The sequence below is a fragment of the Octodon degus genome, unplaced genomic scaffold (genome assembly GCF_000260255.1).
Source record: "Octodon degus isolate 3935 unplaced genomic scaffold, OctDeg1.0 scaffold00126, whole genome shotgun sequence".
Classification (NCBI taxonomy): domain Eukaryota; kingdom Metazoa; phylum Chordata; class Mammalia; order Rodentia; family Octodontidae; genus Octodon; species Octodon degus.
The window spans coordinates 5905222-5930065 of record NW_004524702.1 but is presented as its reverse complement, the minus strand read 5'-3'; the positions used below and the strand labels follow the sequence as shown (position 1 = coordinate 5930065).

At 48.4% G+C, this 24844-nt stretch overlaps 1 protein-coding gene and 1 non-coding gene across 7 annotated transcripts in view; both read left to right on the top strand.

Moving 5' to 3' along the window:
* Osbpl11 (oxysterol binding protein like 11) overlaps positions 1–23522 on the top strand; it is a 64518-nt gene extending 40996 nt beyond the window's left edge. For all 6 annotated transcript variants that reach the window (XM_004640699.3, XM_023700774.1, XM_023700775.1 and 3 more), the window contains 6 exons: positions 3297–3437; positions 8598–9048; positions 12157–12343; positions 18071–18253; positions 20872–21025; positions 22553–23522. In XM_004640699.3, coding sequence (XP_004640756.1) covers positions 3297–3437; positions 8598–9048; positions 12157–12343; positions 18071–18253; positions 20872–21025; positions 22553–22618 — 1182 coding nt within the window. In that variant the 3' untranslated portion in view covers positions 22619–23522. The remainder of the gene's footprint in view (positions 1–3296; positions 3438–8597; positions 9049–12156; positions 12344–18070; positions 18254–20871; positions 21026–22552) is intronic.
* LOC111812514 lies at positions 17090–17191 on the top strand. Its single transcript, XR_002818006.1, has one exon. It is a non-coding gene; the product is annotated as a small nucleolar RNA U13 (small nucleolar RNA).
* Positions 23523–24844: the final 1322 nt, after the last annotated feature.

Sequence of the window (24844 nt, the reverse complement as noted above, 5' to 3'; positions counted from 1 at the left end):
GGGCTGTCGGGCTTCGTGTGGCTGCACAGTGTAAGCTGTGTTCCTGAAGGACGTGAAAGTCACCTGCGAGAGCGTTGGTGCAGTGCAGCCGGGAGCGCCATGAGCACCCGGAGGGATGCGTCTGCCAAGATTGATGGGTGACTCGGCATGTAGTGAAGTGTCATCGAGGGCTAGTAAGGAAGTAACAGTGAAGGCTCATGAAGAGCCAGTGTACATTTCAAGTGACAAGTCATTTGGATTTTGGATAAGATGTAAGGATTGGATCCAAGAAAACTCCAAATTTGGGGCAGACATGACTAGATACTTGTGCAGTTTGCAGGCTAGGTTTTTGCAAGATTGAAAAGATGGGGGTTTTTCATTTTTCTTGTGATGTGAGAGCATTGAACCCAGGGCTTTGCACTGAGCTATGCTCAGCCCCTTTTATTTGGAGACAGGTCTCAGTATGTTGCCCATGCTGGGCTTGAACTCGTGAGCCTTCTGCCTCAGCCTCCTAGAGTGCTAGGATTGCAGGTGTGCACCACCCTGCCCAGCTCCAGCCCTTATTATTTTGAGATGGGATCTGCTAAGTTTCCCAGGCTGTCCTCCCCCTTGTGATGTTCCTGCCTCAGCCTCCCTAATAGCTAGAGTTAAAAACATGCATCACTGTGCCTGGAATAAAACTATGTTCTTTTAAAGAGCCTACTACCAGGTATGTTTTATTTCTTTAGCAGAATCTTTTCGCTGGAGAAAGTTCAAATCATAAAGTAACTGGTGTTAAAGCTGTTTGTCCATCCTTCCTGTGCAAGGGATTGAATCCAGGGCTTGAATCCTGAGCTGCACCCCAGCCCCCAAAGTTGTATTCACGTTATTCATCCGTGGCCTCGGTTCTGACCTTAGATGTCGTGTTACCTTTGCAGAGACTTGGAGAAGAGTATTTATGCAAAGCCTAGCAGGGTTTCTTTCTGTGCGACCTCACATAATTACGTCATCTCATGTAATGTTTGGTGTGCTTCTGTAACCAGGAGGGTGAATTTTCCTCCCATTTATCACAGGTCCACGTTTGAAGTACACTTAGCTGTGCTGCACACTTGGCATGGGTACATAATGGAAATACCCCTGACACACCAGCCATCAGGAAGAATGCAGAAAGCCTTTGGATCTCTCCTTCAGGGCATAAAAACAGAAGTAGTTCTGATATATGCAAATAGTGATGTCTATGTGGGGTTCTTGTTTGTTGTGGGGGAGGTTCTACATTCAGGAAGTTGAACCAGGGTATCACACAGTGTACCACTGAACTGCATTCCCAGCCTTTCTTGATTTGAGACTCAGTCTTGCTGGGTTACTCAGCTGGCACACTTGTCATCCTTCTGCCTCGGCCTCCCAAGGTGTTACCAGTGTGCACCACCACCCAGCTGATCTGTGTGATCTAATGTAAAAAAATAAATTTAACTGCCAGCTGATTTGTCATAATATATGTGGGGTTTTTTGGTTGGTTGGTTGGGGGTTTTTTTTTGGGGGGGGTTGTTTTGTTTTTTATTTTGTTTTGTTTTTATTTTTGGCAGAACTGGAATTGAACTCAGCCCCTTGCACTTGCCAGGCAAGCGCTTATTCTACTGAGCCATCTCCCCAGCCTCCTCATAATATATGTTGATATAGACTTCCTTGATAGAAAAGGAGAAAGCTGAAGAGAAGAGCATGGTCAGAAACTGATTAGCTTTCTACTCTGTCGCTGTGCATTATATTTTGTTTTTAGCATTTTGAAGATACTAAGTTACTGATTTTGTGTATGAGTAGGATCAGGTTTTTTTTCCATGCTTAACTGCATAGAATGCATGGGTTTCTTATTTGCTAGTGGAAAGGGAAAATCAGAACAAATACATTAATAAGATCATTTGTTTTTAGAAATCCTCCTTACTTAAAACCTAATGAAATTCAAAGAGATGACGTCTGTCTTGTTGCATTGCTGAGACAAGGTACCAACACCCGAAGTTAAAGGCGACAGTGTTTATTTAGCTCACAGTTTGTCCGATGTCAGCTGGCTCCAGGGCAGGGTGTCTTCTGTCCAGGCTACTCACCCTAAGTCGGGGAGCACTCACACCCAGGGTAGGGCAGCCTTAATCCCTAGCATCAAACCATGAGTGCATCCCAGCACCACATCCTTGATCCCAGCAGTGCACGCCCTAGGTTCAGCCACCTCTGAAAGGCCCTACCTGTGACCTCATGAGGCTTTGCAGGGACAGCTAGACACAAGGCACAATATCCACCTAAAACTGTCTTAGAGATGCTGACAAGTGTCTACTGACAAGAGAGGACACCCTCCCCATGATGACCTAGACAGGGACAGCTGATGGGGTTTTGTGGGATGTGGGATCCAAAACTGCTATTTGTTTAAATAGAAATAAATATGGAATTGCTTCTTACTGAGTCTCTTGGGGCCCAAAGCCTGCCGAGATATAAGCACTTCTTCAGCTTTTCCAGGCATGGTTTTGTGATAGTCAGGGTGATCAAGGCACTGGGCAGAGAATTTTGCAGTGTCCCAGCCCTGTGGGGGCAAGTGCAGGTTTCCAGCACATGCCTAGGGCTGCGTCCTACATGCCAAGGGCAGCTCTGTGGGTAGCTCTTGCCTGCCCTGCACGAGACCTGGGTCGATCCCCATGATAACAAAGAGAACATAAAAGGCAGTTTACAGGGGCTAGCCTTGACATGCATGCAGGCGCTTCTAGAATTGCTTCATCTCTTGGTAGCTTTAAAAAAAATTCTCACGGGCTGGTGAGATGGCTCAGTGGTCTAAAGCACCTACTTAGAACAAACTTAGCAAAACACAGGGACCGCGGTTCAATCCCCCAGCACCACATGCCAGCCAGCCCCACCCCCTGGTGGACTGAGCTGGCCACACACACACACACACACACACACACGCACACACACAAATAAATAAATAAATAAATAATTTTTTTAAAAAAAATTCTCAGAACTCTGCCACTATAGGCCATGGTGGTGTTCCCAGTGGGCAAACAGAACTTGGAATTCAGATGAAACCTTCTGCCCTTTTTTTGAAAAACACCATTTCTACACAATAAATGTGTCTTACATGTGGTGTAGATGGCAAATCCACAGGATTTTCAGTATCAGAACTCATAGGCTCTCTGAAGGAAATGTATGCCATCTGGCAGTGAGGAGTGATGTTTTCAGGAAGAGTGCGGCCCGTACTCTGCTTTACTTAGGCCCCGTGTAAGTGTCTTTGAGTCTGCCACAAAATCTTTTATCCTCATGAGCCTTAACACGTGTTTACGAGCGAGCCCTCTGCTTGTGTGCAGGAGCCTGAGGACATAAAGGCAGATGAAGAAGTGGAGGACACCTGCGACCACAAGGAGGATGATCTGGGGGCTGTGGAGGAGCAGCGCAGTGTCATCCTGCACCTCCTGTCCCAGCTCAAGCTGGGCATGGACCTGACACGGGTACGTGAGGGCTTGGGCCGGCCACAGGGGCCACTCCAGGGTTGTTCATGGTCCAACATTGCTGTTCACCACTCCCTCCTGTCTCCCTGTCTTTTAGAGATAGTGGGGCCTCTTAAATGTTCAGCAGGTGCTCTGGCACTGGGCTAACTCCTAAGCTTTGAAAGTTTATTTTGAGCATAGTATGGTAGCCCAGGATTGGGGATACTGAGGCAGGAAGCTTGAAGCCAGCCTGGGCTACACCATGAGTTCAAGGCCAGCCCAGAATACATAGCAAAGGGGCTGGAGAGATGGCTCAGTGGTCTGAAGCACCTACTTAGAACAAGCTTAGCAAAGCATCAGGGACCGCGGTTCGATCCCCCAGCACCACATGCCAGCCGGCCCCGCCCCCTGGTGGGCTGAGCTGGCCACACACACACACCACACACACTCACTCTCTCTCTCTCAAATAAATAAAAATTAAAAAAAAAAAAAAGAATACATAGCAAGACTGTCTCAAAAGAACAAACAAGAAGATTATTTTGAAACAGTTTCACTAAAATGCACAGCCTGCCTTGAACTTCTGATCCTCTTGCCTCAGCCTTCTGAGTGGCTGGGATTACAGGTGAATGCCTGGTTTGGTATCCTAATGTGTCCCTCACTCTCCCCCAGTGCTGGGGATTGAATTAAGGCCTCGTACTTACATTTGTTTTGGAGGTATTTTTTGTTTTGTTTTGATTGGATTTTGGTCCTGGGGAATTGAACTCAGGACCTTACACTTGCCAGGCAGGCACTTAAGCCGCTGAACTATTTCCCAGCCCTTATGCTTATTTTTATAAGAAACCTGTGTTTTTCTTGCAGAGTCATTCTTAACACGTGTGTACAGACAGCACACTTGGGGTAGGTCCTAACTGACTGAAAAGAGCCAGATGATACTTTTAGCGGTGTGGCCATAGAGCTGTGTAGCAGCTATGAATAGGATATGCTAGATGATCATGACCAGGATTGAGCTAAGTCTTACAAAAGCGAAGCTGTCGGCACAGACTTACAATCCCAAATACTTGAGGCTAAGGCAAGAGGATCTCAAATGCAAAGCCAGCCTGGGTAAAGTAGAAGACCCTAGCCCGAAATACAACGGAGGACCCTCTTTTGGGTCCTTCCTCCCAAGGTGATGAAGAAAAGGAGCGACAGTCATGCCAAAAGGGGCCATGGGGGCTGGAGAGATGGCTCAGTGGTCTAAAGCACCTACTTGGAACAAGCTTAGCGAAGCATCAGGGACCGCGGTTCGATCCCCCAGCACCACATGCCAGCCAGCCCCGCCCCCTGGTGGGCTGAGCTGGCCACACACACACACACACCACTCTCTCTCTCTCTCTCTCTCTCTCTCTCTCTCTCTCTCTCTCTCTCTCTCTAAAAAAAAAAAAAAAAAAAAAAAAAAAAAAAAAAAAAAAGGGGGGGCCATGGCCATGTGCAGCCTATTCACTGCACAAACTGCGCCCGGTACGAACCCAAGGGTAAGGCCATTAAGAAGTTTGTCATTCGGAACATAGTGGAGGCCCCCACCATCGGGACCATTGCCAAAGCAAGTGTCTTCGACAGTCATGCGCTTCCCAAGCTGTATGTGAAGCTGCATTACAGTGTGAGATGTGCCATTCACAGCAAAGTGGTCAGAAATCGATCTTGGGAAGCCCACAAAGACCAAACACCTTCACCCCAATTTAGACCGGCTGGTGCTGCTCCACAACCTCCATGTAAGGGGAGCTGGGTCTTAATGGACTGAAGAAAACTCTCTTGAGAAAGAAATAATAAATTGAACGTCATACTTTAAAAAGGGGGGGGTGGGGGCTGGGGATATAGCCTAATGGTAGAGTACTCGTCTGTGGTGTTCGAGGCTCTGGGTTTAGTCTCCAGTACCACAGACAGGAGACCAGGTGCCCGGGGGGCGTGACTCAGTGGTGGAATCCGTGCTTAGTGTGCACAGTACCTGGGGTCCAAGACCCAGCACTACAGGCCAGATGGGCACTATGGACTGGAGGCTCAGAGTCCAGGGTCTCGCGATATTCAGGGTGCAAGTTGGGCCCAGTCGCATGGTCATCACCTGTACATCTTCTACAAAGGCAGATTCTGGCCAGCAGTCCAAGACTTAGCAGACCAGAGTGGCCCTTCAGTCAGGTCCTGGGTGGTCTGCACACACATCAAGGGTGGCTGGGCATCAGGCAGGTTTTCTCTTCTCCCTTCATGAATTTCAGCAAGTAGTTCATTGGTTTTCAAAGTTCATCAGGCTCTGAACCTGTGTGTGGGGTTATCCTTATTACTAACATAATTTGTGTTAATGTGGAATCTAAAAACGACATCTGTGGGGTGTTTCAGATCGAGTCTCTGGTGCCATTGAAGGTAATAAGAGTGTGACACTGTCTCCAGTGAACTGTTCTAAAAATGGTACTTATATAGAAAATAGTTTGCATTTAGGATTCACCACTTAAAAGTCAAAAACAGGAAGAGATGGAGGAAGGGGAAAGGAACATAAAAGGTGTGGTGGGTACATGTACCGTGCTTAGGTGCATGTTAGATACATGTACTCTTCATCATGAATGGAATCATTATATACTGCAAATAAGAACTTACAAAAATAAATTTCAAGTCAAAAAGGTATAAACATATTCCATTCGACAAGAATTGTTCTTCATTCGACTTCCTTTGTAAGCCAACAAAGTGAGTTGTTTGTTTTATTTTCTTTTTGAGACAGGGTCTTAGTATACAGTTTAGGTTGGCCTTAAGTTCACTTTATAGTCCAGGCTGGTCTCAAACTTCTAACTATTCTTCTGCCTCAGCCTCCCAAATGCTGGGATTACAGGCCAAAGTGAGTTTTATATATAGTCTCTATGAAAGTTTGTAACTCGAGTGTTCATAAGTCAGGGACTTACTGTAGTGTGTACCTACAATCCCAGCACTGAGGAGGCTGAAGTAGGAATGTCACTGCAAGTTCAAGGCCAGTGTGCACTACCAAGTACTCAGACCTTAGGGTAGAAAGAAGTAGCAGCGACACAAGCTTAGCTGGCCAGCCCTCACAGGCAGTAGCCCCCAAAAGGAAAGGACACTGGCTCTGGGTCCCAGCCTCCCCTCCTAAAATGCCAGGGTTTAGAGAAGGTGATGGGGACCGGGAAACAGGGTCTCCAAGTGTGGCACAGCCATTGTCAGCTGCCGGGCTCCCCCAGCTCCCTGAGAGACTGAGGCTAAGTGCACCCTAGTGGCACAGCTGCGGGAGCCAGCTGTCGGTGCAGCTGAGGCGAGTCTCCGACAGGGCTACTGGCCCAGCTTGAGTCACGCAGTTGGCTACCCGTGCAGCCTCCAAAGAGCGTGACTCCTGCCTGGAAAAGTCATGGCTCTGCGCAGCTGCTGACTGTCCTGGGCTTGTGGGGTTCACTCATCCAGAGAATCCATCAGTTGTGTCCTTTGTACCTGCACTAGAACCCCCTTTCCCTTCCTGATCTCCACGCAGCCCCATTCTTTCCTGGTTGTCTCACTGTGGGAGCAGGTCTCGGGTCTGCTGGAACAAACGTGTCTGAAACTTCTTTCCGGCCTTTAGTTGGATTGCTAGCTTGGATAGAACACGTCAGTAGTTTCCCTTCAGCATAGTGCTCCTTGTTCCAGGGTTCTGCTGGAAAGACTGAAGTTATTCTGGCTGCTGATCTCTTGTGACCTTTGCTTCTCTCTCTCTCTCTCTCAAACTGTTTGGGACTGTCATATTGTGGTGTAGAAACATACCTTGAGGGGCTGGTGAGATGGCTCAGTGGTCTAAAGCACCTACTTGGAACAAGCTTGGCAAAGCATAGGGACCGCAGTTCAATCCCCCAGCACCACATGCCAGCCAGCCCCGCCCCCTGGTGGGCTGAGCTGGCCACACACACACACACATAAATAAATAAATAAATTTTAAAAAAAAAAAAAAAAAAAACATCTTGATACAGATTTCTTTTTATCTATTGTAGGTTCTTTGTGGATTTTTTTTTTTAAAATGTATTTTGGTATAAGGTCTCCCTTTTATCTCGGACTCCCGGTGATCTGTTTCAGCCTCCCCAGCACTACAATTACAAGCATGTGCCACCATGCTCAGTCTCAATGGCCTGCTCAGCAGGCCAGCACGATGTATGATACTGGGGCTCGAACCCAGGTCCTTGCGCTTGCCAGGCAGGCACTTAGACCACTGAGCTATCTCCCTGACCCTCTTTGTGGATTTTTTCCAGTGTGACACTCATAGACTATTTTCTGGTGACAGATCTGGTTGTGTAGCTCAGGCTGGCCTTGAATTCATTATCCTCCTGCGTCAGCCTCCTGAGTGCTGGCATTGCAGGCATGTACCACTATGTCCCACTTGAGTATGGGTTGTTTTAATTACTGTTTTACACTCCCTTTTCTTTGTTCCTACTCATTCTTCACACTGGATTCCTGGAAGAATAATTACCAGGCTGACTCTGAACATCTTCGTGCTCATGAAAAATATTGCCAATTTCCTGTTTCAAAGAGTTGAACTGGGGCCGGGAAATAGCTCAGCGGAATAAATGCTTGCCTGGCGAGCGCAGGGTCCTGAGTTCAATCACCAATACTGAAAGAAAAAAAAAAAGAGTTGCACTGGTTCTGCAGGGCCTCTCCTATTCTACTTTCGGATATTTTGTCTTACCCTGCTTTAGGGGTCAGAAAGTTCTCTTCTCAGAAGTAGTTCTGTTGCACCTAGTACCAGCCTCACATCAGTTAGTTTTCATTAAAGTGGCACATCACCTCTCTTCTAGGAAACAACATTTTCTGCCTCTTCTGGTAGTTTGCTATTGCCCAAGATTAATTTTTTAGAGTAAGAGAGGAGACAGAGCTCACGTGGCTCACTTTATTTCAGACTTTAGTACTATTTTCCTGATGATACTTGTATCTAGTCTGGAAGCTTAAAGTTTCTGCTGTTCCTTTTTTATTAGGAGCAACAGCTTTCTGTATTGCTCTATCGCTTTTTTTGGCAGGTGTGGCGGAGGGGGATTCAGCTTGGCCTTGAGCTCCCTTTTAGCCCAGGCTGGCTCTGGATTCACAACAATCCTGCCTCAGCCTCCCGAGTGCTGGGATGACAAATCCCCTGTAGCACACAGAGCTCCCAGGGCCCTGCAGACTGCCTAGATCTTGTCTCCTGTGATCTCCTCCCAGGTGGTGCTGCCCACCTTCATCCTGGAGAAGCGCTCCCTGCTGGAGATGTACGCAGATTTCATGTCGCACCCTGACCTGTTCATAGCCATCACGAGTGGCACCTCGGCTGAGGACAGGATGATCCGCTTCGTGGAGTACTACCTCACCTCTTTCCACGAAGGCCGGAAGGGCGCCATCGCCAAGAAGCCGTACAACCCCATCCTTGGGGAGACCTTCCACTGCTCCTGGCAGGTGCCCAAGAGTGGCCCGGGTGCCCAGCCAGGCGCTCCGCCACCCGAGGAGCCCACCGGCTGCTACACTGTCCGCTTTGTGGCCGAGCAGGTGTCCCACCACCCGCCCGTGTCTGGCTTCTACGCTGAGTGTGCAGAAAGAAGGATGTGCGTGAACGCGCACGTGTGGACCAAGAGCAAGTTCCTGGGCATGTCCATCGGCGTGACGATGGTGGGCGAGGGTGAGTGCGCCTGCGCGCAGGGCGGCAGTCAAGGGTGTGAGATGCTATGCACACTCTGCATCCCCATATCCCTGGGGATTAGGGAGCGGCCTGTGGACCATCATAAATTCTCTTTTTATCTAGCTTTCAGTGTAAAATAGTATTATCATCTAAAAAGTACATAAAGGAGGAAGGAAAGGCTTCTCTGATCCTTTCATGGAGAAATAGATAATATAAGTTGTTATCTTTTAGTTTTCTATGCGTCTGCTCATGCTTTTAGTTTTACAAAATTAGGATTAATTCTCTGTATATTTTAGTGCCCCACTCTTTATACTAAATATATTCATTTTCTCATAGCACTGATTTAAATAGGTGTATATTATTTTTTAAACTGCATTTGCTATCATTTGTTAAATTATTTTCCTTTGGGACTGAAATTATTTCCAAAACTCACAAGAAATGTCTTCTAGCCAGTCATGGTGGTGCACACCTGTAAATCTAATGCTCATGAGGCTGAGACAGGAGAATGTCCCAGGCTTTGAGGCCACCCTCAGCTGCATAATGATTTCCAGGCCAACTTGACACATACTTAAAAATCTCTTATAATTCTTTAAATGCCATTGCCAAATTTTACTTTTATCGAGAGGTGTGAAAAAAAATAATTTGAAAGAATACAATTTTGTGGGTCAGTAACACAAAGGAAAAACCTCTGCAGAAGCCATTAAAGACAACTTGTTCAAAACGTAAGTTTAGGGGCTGGAGAGATGGCTCAGTGGTCTAAAGCACCTACTTGAAACAAGCTTGGCAAAGCACAGGGACCGCAGTTCGATCCCCCAGCACCACATGCCAGCCAGCCCTGCCGCCTGGTGGACTGAGCTGGCCACACACACAATAAATAAATGTAATAAATAAAAATAAATAAATTTTTAAAAAAAAACGTAAGTTTACAGTATAAGCATGACATAGGTCAGCCTATAACTCTAATACTTTGAGATTATGCTACTGCAGCCAGGAAGACATTATTCTATCCCTGTTCTCAATTTTCCCTATTTTTTTGTTGTTGTCGTTTGTTTATGTATCTAGTACAGAGTCTCACTATGTAGATCCTCCTGTTTACAGCCTCCCCAGAGCTGGGATTGCAGGCGCATGCCACCATGCCCCCTTTCAGTCGCCCTCTCATCATTTTCCTGAGGGTTTATAGATCAGTTTATTTTAGAAATGAGGAATCCGCCACCTAGTGGTGGCAGGACACGAAGGCTGAGCCCTGGCCAGGTTGGAAGCTCCTGCCTGATGCTGTCCCTGAGGACTGGCTTCTTCGTCTTGAAGGGTGGAAAGAATCTGAGCAGAGTTGGGCTGGAGATGCAGCTGAGCAGCACGCGGGCCTACCGGGCAAGCGCAAGGTCCTGAGCTCAGTTCCCAGTGCCAAGAAAGAACCTGGGAAACTGGGTGCGGATGCCCGCCCATGCCCCCCGCCCCCCGCTTCTGGAGAGGAGTGCCTCAGGGCCAGGGAAGGCCTTGGGCCCGCTGTGTGTAAGTCATGAAGGCAGCGTGGAGTAGGTGGGGTTACCATGATTACATTTTGGAAATTCTGTATCCATGATTACATTTTGGAAATCAAATGGCGGTAGTTTACCCTCAGCAGGAAATAAATGAAAAAAGGGAAACATGAGAAGAAGGAAAAAAGAGACAAGGAAAGAATAGAGGGCCAGGGATACATAGCTCTGCAATGCAGCACTGCGTGGCAAGCATGAAGTCACGAGTTCAATTCCTGATACACCAGAAAAATAAAACAACAAGGTGTGGTGGCACACACCTGCAACCTCAGCGCTCAGGAGGCAGCAGGGGTAGGACCGCTGTGAGTTCGAGGCCAGCTGGGGCTACACAGTGAGTTCCAGGCTAGCCTCAACTGCCGAGCGAGACCCCGTCTCTTTGCCACCCTGGCGTTAGGCAGAGCCATTGCTAGCTCGTGCTCTCTCCCGAGGCCCCCAGTACAGTGCAGCGGCTCCAGCTGAGGGGCGGCACAGCATGGCCGCCCTCGTGAGGACTGGGGCGCAGCCTGAGGGTGCTCCCCACAGGCTCCGCCTTGTCTTTGCTTGCGCTGAACATTAACTGCTAATGTTCTCCATGGCTTGGGGCCCCCTTCTGAGCATTCAGGAGAGGGTTTAGCCCGCGCTCAGTGAGAGAAAGAGGCTACAGGAGCTAGGGAGGCAGCCTGGCTGTCTTCAGTGGCTTGTAAGTACCTCATGTTGATCACTAATCCCTTGTGTGTGTCTTGCAATCAGCTTGAGTACAACATCACTTAATGTAGAATCCACACCACCCCGTAGAATGATTTTTTTTTTTTTTTAATGTACTTGTAGTGATCCCTGTTTTCAGCCTCAACACAGCAGGCCCCGGGGCAGGGTTGGGGCCAGAGCGACCTGTGGTGCCCAAGATCAAACCCAGTCCCTGCACTTGCCTAAGCAGAAACTTAATCCACTGACCTAACTCACCAGCCCAGGATGATAGTATCTAAAAACATACTTGACATCTCCACTAGCTTCTCCCTAAATATTTCAGCTAAATTTATTATGTCCATAGTTTTCATGGTAGAACTATTTTTCTTCTTCCATATGCATACAGTAGAATGGCAAGCCTTTCCCTTTATGCTGAGCTAAGTCCTCTGCTCTTGTGATGGTGGCTGTCAGGTTGTCCCCAGACTGCTGAGGAGATACTGGTGCTACTTGATGACCAGGTCAACTCAGTGTCATACAGCAAGGCACTGAGTGTTGCCTCGTGGCTTTATGCAATTCAGGCTGGCCTTGAATTCCCAGGGACCAGTGCTGGGGTTACAGGTGTGCGCCACCATGTGCAGCCTTGTTTTTATTTTATTGGTAGGTGTATTCAAGGGATTTCTGACTGTTTCCACATTTCCTGGCCCAGTGAACTCCAAAAACATCATCAGGTTACAGTGAAAGTAATCCTGATTCACTGTTAGCATGAAATGATGTCACATGTAATTATAAATGAAGTCACTGTCACTCAAAGTTAAATGAAATGATGTTGGTTGCTAGACAGGAGAAAATCTGCGCATGCGCGTGGCTCCCTGCTTGTTTAAAAACACGCTGACCCCTCGCATCTTGCTCACAGGGGTCCTCAGTCTGCTGGAGCATGGGGAAGAGTACACCTTCTCCCTGCCCTGCGCCTACGCCCGCTCCATCCTGACCGTGCCCTGGGTGGAACTGGGCGGCAAAGTTGGCGTCACCTGCGCCAAGACCGGGTACTCCGCCAGCATCACCTTCCACACCAAGCCATTTTACGGTGGCAAACTCCACCGGTAAGGACTCTGACCCTGTCGGATCTTGGCCTTCTCCTATAATCCTTTGTAATAATTTCTGATTCTTCTGCTCCTTTGTTTTACAGGAAAGAAATTCATTTGTGTTTGCCTTTTGCTTAATATATTTTAGCTTCCCCAGTGTCCTGGAAATCAGGTCCTAGATGGGCGTCTTTGTATTGTTTGAGGGTTATTTTCTGGCAGTGCTGGGTCCTTATATGTGCTGGGCACACCCTCAACCACTGAGCCATATTCCTTGAGTTTTAGATAGTTGCATTGTTCACACATTAGTCCTTGTCAGATTTTCCTGATGAAAACATGTACAAGAGAATTTCTAACCAAAGCATGCAGTCTCTGCCAGATTTTGCCTCAGAATTCAGATTGGAATCCGGACTTGAATGGAGGCAGCCTCCGCTACCAACTCAGATGAAAAGATGTCTAATTGTAAGAAACCCAAACATGGTGACACAAGCACTGGGGAGGCTGAAACAGGATTGCCACGAGCCCAAGGCCAGCCTGCACTACACAGTGAGACCTTGTCTTAAAAAGCAAACAAAAATGTTTTAGTGGTTGAAGGCAGCATCTCAGGCACCGGTGCTGGACCAAGTGGCTGCTCTGTGATTTCACTTGGGAACCAGCCAGTTCTTCTCCCCCCAGCCTGTGCATCTGCGCAGCCTTAGCCCAGGCCCAGACCATAGAGGCCCAGCTTCCACCGGGCTATCTAGAGGGACCCGAAGACTTTCTGTAGCCCTTTGACATCTGTTCTGTCAGAACGTGCAGGGGAAGCTTTCTTTCCCTATAAACATGTTATTGAAAAACGGCATACATGCAGAAATCTACAGATGGGCAAGTGAAATGGGCAAATGAAAATTTGAGCACCTTGGTGTAGACAGGGCACATTCTTAGCACCGCCAGCCCTCTCGAACTGGGTCACAGTCACCTGCCAGGTTACCTTCCCGATCTGGGTAACCACTGTCCTGATCTCTAGCACTGTCAGCTAGCTCTGCCTTCTCGGTCTCTGTGTAAATGACTTCATACATTATGTTGTCTTTTCTACCCACATGTACTCCATGTTAGGATTTTGAGATTCACTCAGATATCCTTGCAGTTTTCCTGTTACTGGAGATTATAGTCCATTAATGGATGACTGCCACAATATATTCATTTGTTCTTATGTTAAAGGGTATTTGTGTAGGTCTCAGCTTTTGACCACTACATACAGTGCTGCTGTCTCATTAGCTGGTGTAGACTGCTGTTGAGTAGATAGCTAGGAGTGAGATTTCTAAGTTTCAGGGTAAGCTGAACCTCATTAGAACCTTCCAAACCACTTTAAGTGGTTAAGTCAGACTATGCCCCTCAGTCGCCTCTGAGACTCAGATTGCATGTGGCTACATCACTTCCTTGCTGCAAGACTGGCATTCAGGGTTGGGGTTGTAGCTCAGCAGCACAAGCACCTGCCTGCCACCGCAAGGTCCTCAGTTTGCTTCCTGGTACCAAAAGAAAACTTGTTTAGCTCTATGACATTAAACGGACCTTTAAAAATAGGGATTTCAGGCCCAGCCAGATAGGTCAGCAGACTAAAGCACCTGTTTAGGCAGAACACAGCAGCCTGGGTTCAATCCCGGGCATGCAGTGCTGGCCCCACCCCCAGGGTGCACTGAGACGGCAATTGAGACTGGGCGTGGTGGCACGCGCCTGTAATCCCAGCTCTTGGGAGGCTGAAAACAGGAGAATCACTAAGAGTCTGATCTACACAGTGAAACCCTGAGGACCCTGTAGACCCTGTACCAAATACAAAAAAAAAAAAAAAAAAAAAAAAAAAAAAAGAAAAGAAAGAAAGAAATAGGGATTTCAAAATACTGAATCAATGAGTATTTAAAAAAAAAAAATTCAGGCTGTCTTAAGCAGAACCACCAGCTGTTGTCAGAAGTCCCCTTTGACCTGCAGGAGGTGTTGGCAGGGTTGTGCTTCTCTGTGCGTGTCCTCCTTCCTCCCACCATGGCACAGTCAGCCCTGGAGCCTTTGTCTGGGAGGGCCGCAGGAGCACTAGGCATTACCAGATGCACGCTGCTCCGCCCCATGCCTGCTGCCCGTTGGTTCTGGGTTGGAACACTGTTAGCAGCCAGGACTCCGTGTGAGGCAGCCCCTTCCTGTGTCCATAGCCCACTCACTTAAGTGAGGCTGGAGCTAGAATCTCCGTCCCCACAACTTACCTGCACTGGTGAGTGTGTTCTCAGGGTCTGCAGCGGTGTAGGTAGAATCTCCAAATTAGCCTCAATTATTGTCAGTGGTGTTGATGGCTTCTCTTTGCCTTTCCTTCCATTTCCTTTCCCTTTTTTCTTTTTTTGCTCCAAATGCCTTCAGGGCATGATTGGCTAGCTTGAGTTGTGGGGCTGGGACCACAACAACCTGAGCCTGACTGCTTTGTTGAAGCAGCCACTTAAAGAACTCAGCTAAGGGGCAGGCCCCCTCCTTTCCCTTTTTCTCTCCTTTTTCTCTCTTTCTTTTCTTAGTTTCCACAGCGGGTACTGTGTAATATGATTGTGCATGTATGGAAAGAGATGGAAGCATGTGGTTTAATATCATAAAGATTATAAGATTTTTAGAAGCCGGGTGTAGGGGCTGGTGAGATGGCTCAGTGGTCTAAAGCACCTACTTAGAACAAGCTTAGCAAAGCACAGGGACCGCGGCTCAATCCCCCAGCACCACATGCCAGCCAGCCCCGCCCCCTGGTGGGCTGAGCTGGCCACACACACAAAAATAAATAAAGTTAAAAAATAAATAAATAAAATAAAATAAAATTTATAAAAAAAAAAAAAAAAGAAGCTGGGTGTAGTGGTACCCACCTGTGATCCCAGCAGTCGGGAGGCTAATGAAGGAGGGTGATCTCAAGTTCTAGACCAGCCTGGGCGGACTGAGCGCCTGCTTTGGCAAGTGCAGGGACCAGGGTTCGATCTCAATCCTGCATGCCGCACTAGCCCCACCACCAGGGCACGCTGAGCCAGCAAAGGAGTCTGAGAGTGGTGGCGCATGCCTGTAATCCCAGCACTGGGGAGGCTGAAAACAGGAGGATCACTACAAGTCCTAGCTGCATAGTGAGACCCTGTATCAAGTACATAAATGAGGGGGGAAAAATAAAAAAAGACCCACCTGGGCCATATAGTGAATTCAGTTTAGCCCAGTTAGTTTAACAATACCCTGCCTTAAAATACAGTAAAAACTAAAAAGGGCTGAAGGTCCAGCTCACTGCTTGCTGGCCTTAGTTCCCAGAATGGGGAAAGAGGGTGAAGGCCGTCATGATGACTGTAAAGAAAGAAAGAGACATAGGCATAAAGGTAGAGGCAGACAGTAGTACTGCGCAGCGGGGGCCATGATTGCCGGAGCGAAGTATGGGTTTCAGGCCTGCCTCCTCTGTTAGATTCCTAGCGGCAGCCTGGTGCCCACAGTTCTTTTCCAGTAGAGGAAGCGTGGCCCTTCCAGGAGCCGCCAGCTCACTCACTCATGCGCTGACCCGAAGGGCTGCGATGCGTGCACCCTTCCAGGGCGTGGCGACAGCATGACAGCAGCGTCTCCGTGCGTGCTGCTGTCGCAGTGGGGCTCAGCTGACAAATCCCGCGGCCTTCTGTATCCCAAGTGGCTCAGAGACAGGGTATGGAGACTCTAAAGAGTTGTCTGTGTTTTAGAACTACACATGCATGCACTATGGTCAAGTAGGTTTTTGTTTTTGTTTTTACAGTTATTATATATTAATTATTGAAAATCCTGGCCTTCCCCCCCCCCAAAAAAAAAAAAAAAAACAGGCCGCCTCAACGTACAGCAGCTCACAGGCCACCACCACTGGTGGTCACTTTAAGAGACCATTTTTTACATTGTAAAGAATTGTAGACAGGGCTGCCCAGATAGCTCAGCATATTTTCTCCTTTTTTTCCTTTTTGTATTTTAGGGAAGGGTCTATGGGGTGTTCAGGGTCTTACTACTCGATCAGACTTGTAGTAATTCTGTTTGCAGCCTCCCAAGTGCTGGGATTAGAGGTCTGCGCCACCCAATCTCAATTCCTGTCTCAGCATACCCCGGGGCTGGGGCTGGCACTCCAGGCCCGGGGATCAAACCGTTGGCCCCTGCACTTGCTTACAGGCGCTTTAATCACTGAGCTATTTTCAGCGCACCCTGGGGGTGGGGTCAGCACTGCAGCCATTTGTCCAGCTCTGTGCAGTGGATTGAAGTGCCTGCGTAGGCACACACAAGGACCAGGTTCGATCCCCAGTGTGCCATGCCAGCCCCCTCCAAAGAGTGTGCTAAGACTGGGCGTGGTGGTGCACACTTGTAATCCCAGCTCTTGGGAGGCTGAAAACAAGAGGATTATTACTAGTCGAACTATAGGCCCTATAGACTCTACTAAATTCAAAAAACAAAAACAATGTAGAATTTACACACAGGAAATGCATAAATCTTAAGTATACATTCTCTGAATTTCTCTAAAAGCATGTTTTGGAATGACCCTAAAGTCTACCGAGTAGAATGTTGGAGACATGTTTTGAAAATGTTTTTCTGTAGCTTCCCCATTCATCTTCTTGGGAGTATCTTTTGATATGCAGATTTTTAGTTTTTTAGACATGTTTTATAATTTCTTATGAATAACGTCCATGGCTTGTTTTTAAAAATCCTTTGTCCGCCAGCAGGTCAGGTCATTGAGATACTCTCTTTGGTTTTAGCTTTCAGGTTTCAGATGGTAATCAACTCACTGGGTTGATCCCTCAGTTCATGAGCGTGATGACTGGGTGTTCATGCCGCATGCATGAGATGTGCCTCCCTCAAACCTTGGTACGACGTGGGCACATTGCCCATCTGACGTGAAAAAGAAGCTCATTGGGTTAATTGCGTGCGTGGTATGAGATAGACTCGGAAATTTTGTTGCATGTGGATATCTTGTTTTGCAGCATCATTTATTTCCAGCACATCATAGATATGCACCACCACGCCTAGTGAACTCTTTTTAATTTAAAAAAAAAGAAAGAATGAATGAAAAAGAGTAGTTTTTAAAATGTATAGTATTAGGACAATTTTAGCCAGGCATGGTGGCACACACCTTGTAGCACTTAGCACAGAGGACCAGGGAGATAGCTTAGCAGAATAAGCGTGTGCCTCACAAGCACAAGGTCCTGAGTTTGATCCCTGGTACCAAAAAGAAACACCCCAGTACTCAGGAGGCTGAGTAGGGAGGATTACTGCCAGTTCAAGACCAGCATGGGCTACATAGTGAATTCAAGGCCTATCTGAACTATAGAGTGAGAGACCTGGTCTCAAAAGTTAAGAACATTTTTAGACTATAATAATGAAAATGCTAAATATCACAGTTTGATTTTTGGTGATGAAGTCTCTAATTTTATGCCTAGCATTTTTAGGGTTGAGGGGGTTGGGGTGAATTGGGGTTTTTTTGGTTTTTGGACACAGGTTGCTATGTAGCCCAGGCTGGCCTTAAAAATCACAAAGATCTTCCTGCCTCAGCCTCCTGAGTGCTGGAATGACAGGTATATACCTCCACGCCCAGTGATCTAGTGCTCTTTCTAAAGATTAAAACTGATCTTTGAAGATAAAGGTGTGTAGGAAGCTGTCCTGGGCTTACGAAGGAGGTCTGACGCCCAGCACCAACAAATTGAGTACACTGTACTGGGAAAGCTACAAGGCAAGTCCCGTGTCTCCAGTGAGCCATGTTGGTCCCTGCCGCCCTAGGGTCACAGCAGAAGTGAAGCACAATGCCAGCAGCACCGTGGTGTGCAGGGTGCAGGGAGAGTGGAACAGCGTGCTGGAGTTCACCTATAGCAATGGCGAGACCAAGTGCGTGGACCTGAGCAAGCTGGCCGTGACGAGGAAGAGAGTGCGGCCCCTGGAGAAGCAGGACCCCTTCGAGTCCAGGTAAGGAAGCGGCCTCGCTGGCCCCGGCCTCTGGGAGGCAGCTGTGGTCTGGCTGGGCCTCCCCTGATTCCTGAGCGCAGACAGGCTGTTGGAAGGGGCCTTCTACCTGCTGCTCGCAGCCCCTGCAGCTGGGGGGGCGGTGCTCGGGCTTGTGTTCTAAATGGCAGCGCGTCTGCAGCCAGTAGTCCAGGGAGCCCGAGGGGCCACAGTGCACAGCACAGGTCACACACGCCGAGACCTCAGGGCCCGCTAGGAACATTGACTGTAATAATAATCAGAGACGCAAGCTCAGTAGTCAAGCACAGCAGCGTTTGAAAGGACACCTGTCAGGTGTGAGCGAGAAGGCCTCTCCTTGCAGGGGCGGGGTCCAGGGTCAGGCAGAAGAACCACAGTGCTTCCCTGACAGGTGCAAGGTCCTGAGTTCCATTTCTGGTAAACCCCCCCCAAAAAAAAGCTGGTTATTTAATCTGTAAATAATCTGTGAAAAGGCTGGGGAAATGGCTCAGTGGAATAAGCACTTCCCTGGCAATTGCAAGGGCCTGAGTTCAATCCCTGGTTCCACACAAAAAAAAAAGTTCTTTTTTTTTTTAAATAATCTGTGGAAGTTTAATCAGCGCATAGCTCAGAGTACTACCTTGTTTTTTTTGCTTGTGTAGGGCATGCAGAGAGCGCCTCACATCTTTCCTTATATCAGAAACATTTTCTCCCCTCATCAGTGTGCCTAAGGGTCTGGTCTGTTTGGTAACTTTCAGTAAGTTTTTAGTAACTTTACCCAAGATCCAGCTTTTGAGTCTGCTCGTTTTTGTCTTTTTCTGTTTTCTCTTTCACTGATTTCTGATTCATTTTTATTGCCTACTTTGTCCATCATTTCTTGTTTTCTTACAGTTACTCAAAGAGGAAGTTTAGGTCAAGGCTCAGAAAATGTTTCTTGTCCAGACAGGGTAAATATTCGTGAGATGTCTGCATGGTCTGGCCACCCCCTCCCCGATACTGCAACAGGAGGCCGAGCCCAGTCACCAGCTGGGTGGCCCTGGCTGCGGGCAGCGGGAGACCCTGCTTCCACCATTGTTTTTCCTTCTCTCCTGAATGTTTAATGCTGTACATTTCCTCTAAGATCTCTTTATTTGTGCCACTCAGTTTGTTTACTCGTTGGTTCCTTCCTGACTCAGGGTGTCTCTGTAGTTCAGGATGGCCTTGAACCCACTAATTACCCAGACTGGCTTTGAGCTGGAGGGGATCCTCCTGCCTGTGCCTCATGCGTGCTGGGATTACAGGCATGTGCCCCGTGGCTGGGCTGTTTTTCATTTTGGTGTGGTAGGATTGTCAGTGGGTATAGGGATGTTAGTTTCGGTGTTGTATCTGAGAGATCCACAGTCTGCGGCGTTCTCCTGGCTCCCCGTAGGGGTCACAGCCCTCACTCTTAGTCCGGGGCCGGGCTGAGTTCACTTCTGTGACTGGTGCTGTACGAAGGTCTAAGGTCATCTTTTGGGGGTGTGTATTCCCAGGTGTTCCACTGCCTTTGTACTACACAGCTTGGATGCCTAGTGGTCCCCGTCTCAGCCTCCCTGGTGCTGGGAGTAAGGCATGTGCCACCACACCCCTTTTCTGGTAGCTGGCATGGCGTGCAGTACCAGGGATCAGACCCTGGTCCTTGCATTTGCCAAGCAGGCGCTTAGACCACCAAGTTATCTCCCCAGCCCTCCATCTGCTTTGTTGAAAAGATTCTTCTTGGGCCGGGGAGATGGCTCAGTAGAATAAGCGCTTTCCTGGCAAGCACAAGGGCCTGAGTTCAATCCCGGTTCCACCAAAAAAAAAAAAAAAAAAAAAAAGAAAGGATTCTTCTTTACCCCAAACACTGCCCTGGAACTTTTCTTTGACTGAGGTCAGCGCCTCCCTCGCTGCTGAAGGCTCCTAATGTTTCGGTTTGGCTTTCCGCAGCCTCAGGGTCTGAACCCAAGGCTCCAACAATGCCAGGCAAGCATGCACTGAGCCATAGCCTCAGCCCCCTTCATTTTTTGAGACAGACATTTTTTGTTGTCCATATTGTCCTCAAACCAGCAATCCTCCTGCCTCAGCCTCCCGAGCAGCAGGGGCTGCAGCCCTGCCCACATTAAATTTCATTAAGTTTTGTCTGGTTCCCTGGTTGAGATGGAAAAGTGAATCCAGTCTCCATTATTCCATCAGGCCAAACACACAGGTCGGCTCTATAATTTCAACTTTTTGATAACTTCCTATTTGATTTATTTATTAATTTCTAAGTCTCCCATAAATGAAAATGTTGTTTTTATATCTTGGGGAGGGGCCGGGGAGATGTCTCAGTGGAATAAGCGCTTCCCTGGCAAGCACAAGGACCTGAGTTCAATCCCTGGTTCCACAAAAAAAAAAAAAAGAAAAGAAAAAAATCTTGGGGAGCTCTGTGTTATTTTCAGCTGAAGAATTGGAAGCCGAAGCAGCAGGTGTGGCCCTCCAAGGGCCTGGCGTGGGTGCCTTAGGATCACAGTGTGACACTGGACCCCATGCTGGTGGGGCATTCCCAGAAGTCACTGCGGGGTGGAACCCCCATGCCTGTGAACAAATGCGGCTAAGGTCTGCGGTTGCGGTTGTGGTTGTGGTTGCAGGCGCCTGTGGAAGAGCGTGACAGAGGCGCTGAGCCGGGCGGAGATGGACCTGGCCACGGAGCACAAGCGAGTGCTAGAGGAGCGGCAGCGGGCCGAGGAGCGGCTACGCGCAGAGTCGGGCACGCCCTGGAGCACACGCTACTTCTCCAAGGAGGTATGTGGCTGTGGTCATGGGCTTGGTGACCCAAAGGGGCCACTGAGGAAAGCAATGTAATTTTTTTTTTAATTTTTTTTATTTTTTGTATTTTAGGGAGTGTTGAAGGTCTCACTATGAGATTGGATTTGTAGTGATCCGCCTGTTTACAGCCTCCCATAGCAGCAGGGGTAGGACCACACCCAGTCTCAATCCCTGTCTCAGCATACCCCGGGACAGGGCTGCCCCAGAAGGCCCAGGGATCGAACCCCCAGCCCCTATGCCTGCTTGCAGGTGCTTTAATCTGCTGAGTTATTTGGCCAGCCCTCAGCAATATAATTTTTGAATTTAACTTTTCTTCAGATAGAGTTTCCCTGAGTTGCTCAGGCTGGCCGAATAATCCTCCTGCCTCAGCCTCCTGAGTAACTGAAATTACAGGTGTGTACCACCATGCCCAGCTATAAAAATTATTCATAAACAACAAACAAATGTGGCTAGGGGTGTAACTCTGGAGTAGAGCAATTGCCTGGTACACAGAGGCCCTGGGTTTCACCCCCAAAGAAGAGGGGCTGAGGCGCAGACCTGCCCGTCACCCTGTCACCCTGTTACCCTGTTACCCTGTGGGTGCTTCCACCCTGGTGCCTGCACTCACTCAGCTTGTCCTGTCTTTAGTGCAGACCCTGCCCCCGTCCTTGCCCAGTCTGCTGACTCATAGCAACTAGGGAGCAGCAGGAAAAGCCCACGGGGCCAGTGCTTCAGCCTGCAGGTGCCAGGGTGCAGTGAGGCTGTGGTGGCCATGTGGCCTATGGCTCCAGGCTGATGCTGAAGGGCTGGGAACTGTGTCTGCGGGCACAGCGTTAGAGGTGCCTGCCCCTCGCCCCCAAGCCAGGCCTTCACCCAGCCCAGCTCATTCATTGCGTATCCAGTATCCTAAGCGTGGGGCTTTACTTTTTCCAGAAACTTGTAGGTACAAGTAGATTTCCATTTCAGTGGTAGTGTCATTTCTAAAGGGGGTGTGTGGGGTGTGTGTGTGTGTGTGTGTGTGTGTGTGTGTATGTTTTACTGGGGATTGAACCCAGAGCCTTTGCAGGAGTTGCATCCCTAGCCCTTTTCTTTTTAGACAAGGTCACTGTAAATTGCCCAGGCTGGTCTCAAATTTCAGGCCTTCAGGGACTGGGGAGATAGCACAGCTGTCTAAGCACCTGCCTGGCAAGCACAGGGACCCAAGTTCAGTCTTCAGTACTGAATGATGCCAGCCCTGGAATTGCGTAGCAAGACCCTGTAATAAGTAAATCAATAATTTTTTTTTTTTTTAATTGCAGGGGCTGGGGAGATGGCTTAGTAGAATAAGCGCTTCCCTGGCAAGTGCAAGGGTCTGAGTTCAATCCCCGGTTCCACAAAAAATGAAAAATTAAATAAATAAATAAATAAGTAATAAAAAATTGCAGCCTCCCACCATGGTGAGATTCCCTACCTGACTTAGTTTTGGTTTCTGGTTTAGGAGCTATCCGAGGAGTATTTCCTTAGTTTGTGTCTCCCTCATTGCAGGGAGATGGCTGGGTTTATCACAAGCCCCTTTGGAAGGTCCTTGCAGCCACGCAGCCAGCAGAGTGACGCTCCTTTCCGTGAGCCGATGTGGCTCTTCCTTCCGTTCACACCCTACCAGAGTCGCCACACTGCGTGGGCCGACCCACTGCTGACCTCGAATGTACTTCTCGGGCGCCGTCATCCACAGCAAGACCAAAGTGTCACCATCCTGTGACACAGCAATATCTCAGCCACTAGAGACCCACCTTCTCCGGCCCTGCCCCTGCCACCAGGGCGGCCACGGAGACAGCAAGAGCGCATAACTCGGCTCTTGTGAACTGTGAGGTCGCTCGGTCTGTGTTCTCCTCTCTGTCCATCACTGACTACTCACTGCTCCTGGAAACCAGTGCGAGTGGAGGAAGCAGCTGGGTGGGTCAGCCCTGACCTGCCCTCCATGCCCAGTGGCAGAGCCTGGTGACAGGCGTGACCCCGTGCCCAGCCAGGCGCCACCATCACCGCCTCCCTGGGGCTCTCGGCGGTGTTCCTGCAGTGATCAGAACCAAACCATGGAGTCTTTTCTTCTGAGCATTTTCATATACTTGAAAAGAGCATTGACTTGAAAAATTTCAGAACATTTTTCAATACCTAGTTTTATTAAATATTACACTTGAGACAATTTTTTTAAATGTGTTCATATCAATATAATGAGATTTTGGCCTTTCTCAAGAACTAAGGCATTCAAGAAAATAGCTAATATTGAAAAGCGAGGCTGTTGCTGGTTCCCGCCACCTCCTCACTGGTGGGTGTCAGGCAGTATTCCATGCGCCAGGCGCGCTGGCTTTCTCTTCCCGCTGCTCCCTCAAGAGGGGACACAAATGACCATTCGTGTTTATCGGTAACTCACCTATGCCTGTGACCGGTGCATGTGGGTAAGTTGTGATTTCTTGTCCAAGAATCCTAAACAGTGAAGAAAAGTGTCTGATAGAAAGCTTTGAGGAGGGGGCCCAGCCCTAGCTCAGTGCTTTAAGTGGCTGCTTCCACAATGCTGGCAGTCTCAGTTTGCTGTAGTTCAATCCCCACAACACTCCAGTCATGCAAAAGTGCCCTGAAGGCATTCAAGGAGCAAAACCCTGAAAAAAAAAAAAAAAAAAAAGAGGAAGTCGTATTCAGGTACAAATCTTTTTTAATCAGTATTTCATTGAGGCTGAAGAATTGTTGGCAATTAAGAATAGTGCCGATTACAGTCTCAGCATTCGTTCACATTTCTCGAGTGCCCGTGGACGGTGCTGTCCCCTCGTCCCCGCAAGCGACCTGACTTCCAGGAGTGGTGCCTTACACGTCCCTCCCCTCCCCGTGGTCTTCCACCGGTGTGTCATGTGTCCCCGTCCCTGCTGGCCAGGAGGGAGCTGCGGGTGTCGTGCTCAGTGCCGGGGTCGACTCGTCTGTCTGAGGGCTTCGGAGACAGGACAGAACAATACTTGTTTTCAACCAATTGTAAATTATAAGAAAAGTGGTTCGTGTACAACCATTTTAATGATTTCTTTTGCGTTTTTGCTGTGAAATGCACTGAAAAATATCTCAAAATGAGCTATGGTTCATGTGTTGGGAAAATTGAGAAATAATAAAACTAGAGAACAGTATTGCCTGTGTTTGTGAATGGTGAGAAAGAGGAAGCGGTGCTCGGTGGGGCTGGTGTCACCTGTCAAAGAACTCTGCTTTTCTCTTTCAGTTCCTGCCTCCAGGAATCAGCAGCAGGAGAGGACATTTAATAAGTTTTTGAAAATGAAAATGTTTAATGTTTGTGTCTCAGTTACTTTTCTCTCATTGCTGGGATAAAATACCTGACACCCAGAATTAAGGAAAGGCTTGTTCAGTTCCAAGTCGGAGGAGGCTTCAGTCTATCCTCGGCTCGCTCCCACGCTCTGGGTGTGCCCGAGTGAGGTGAAGCTGAGCCCCGAGATCTCTGCCGCGCTGCGCCAGGCCCCCTGGGGCCCAGGATCCCTTTGCATTGGTGACTCCTTTCGAGATTTGCTGAGAGCCAGGCAACGTGCATGCCTGTAACCCTGGCCACTTGGACTCTGAGTTAGGAGTGTGGATTTGAGGCCAGGCTTGGCAGTTTAGTGAGATCCGATCCCAAAACACAGCAAGGGCTGGTAGAAGCTGAGAAGTGTAGCACCCCTGCGTCTGGCCCAGAGGATGGGGTTTTTTTGTTTTGTTTTTGTTTTTTGGCGGAACCGGGGATTGAACTCAGGCTCTTGTGCTTCAAAAGATGTTTTTGAAATAGGAATTTTAAGTTATTTTTTAAAACGGAGT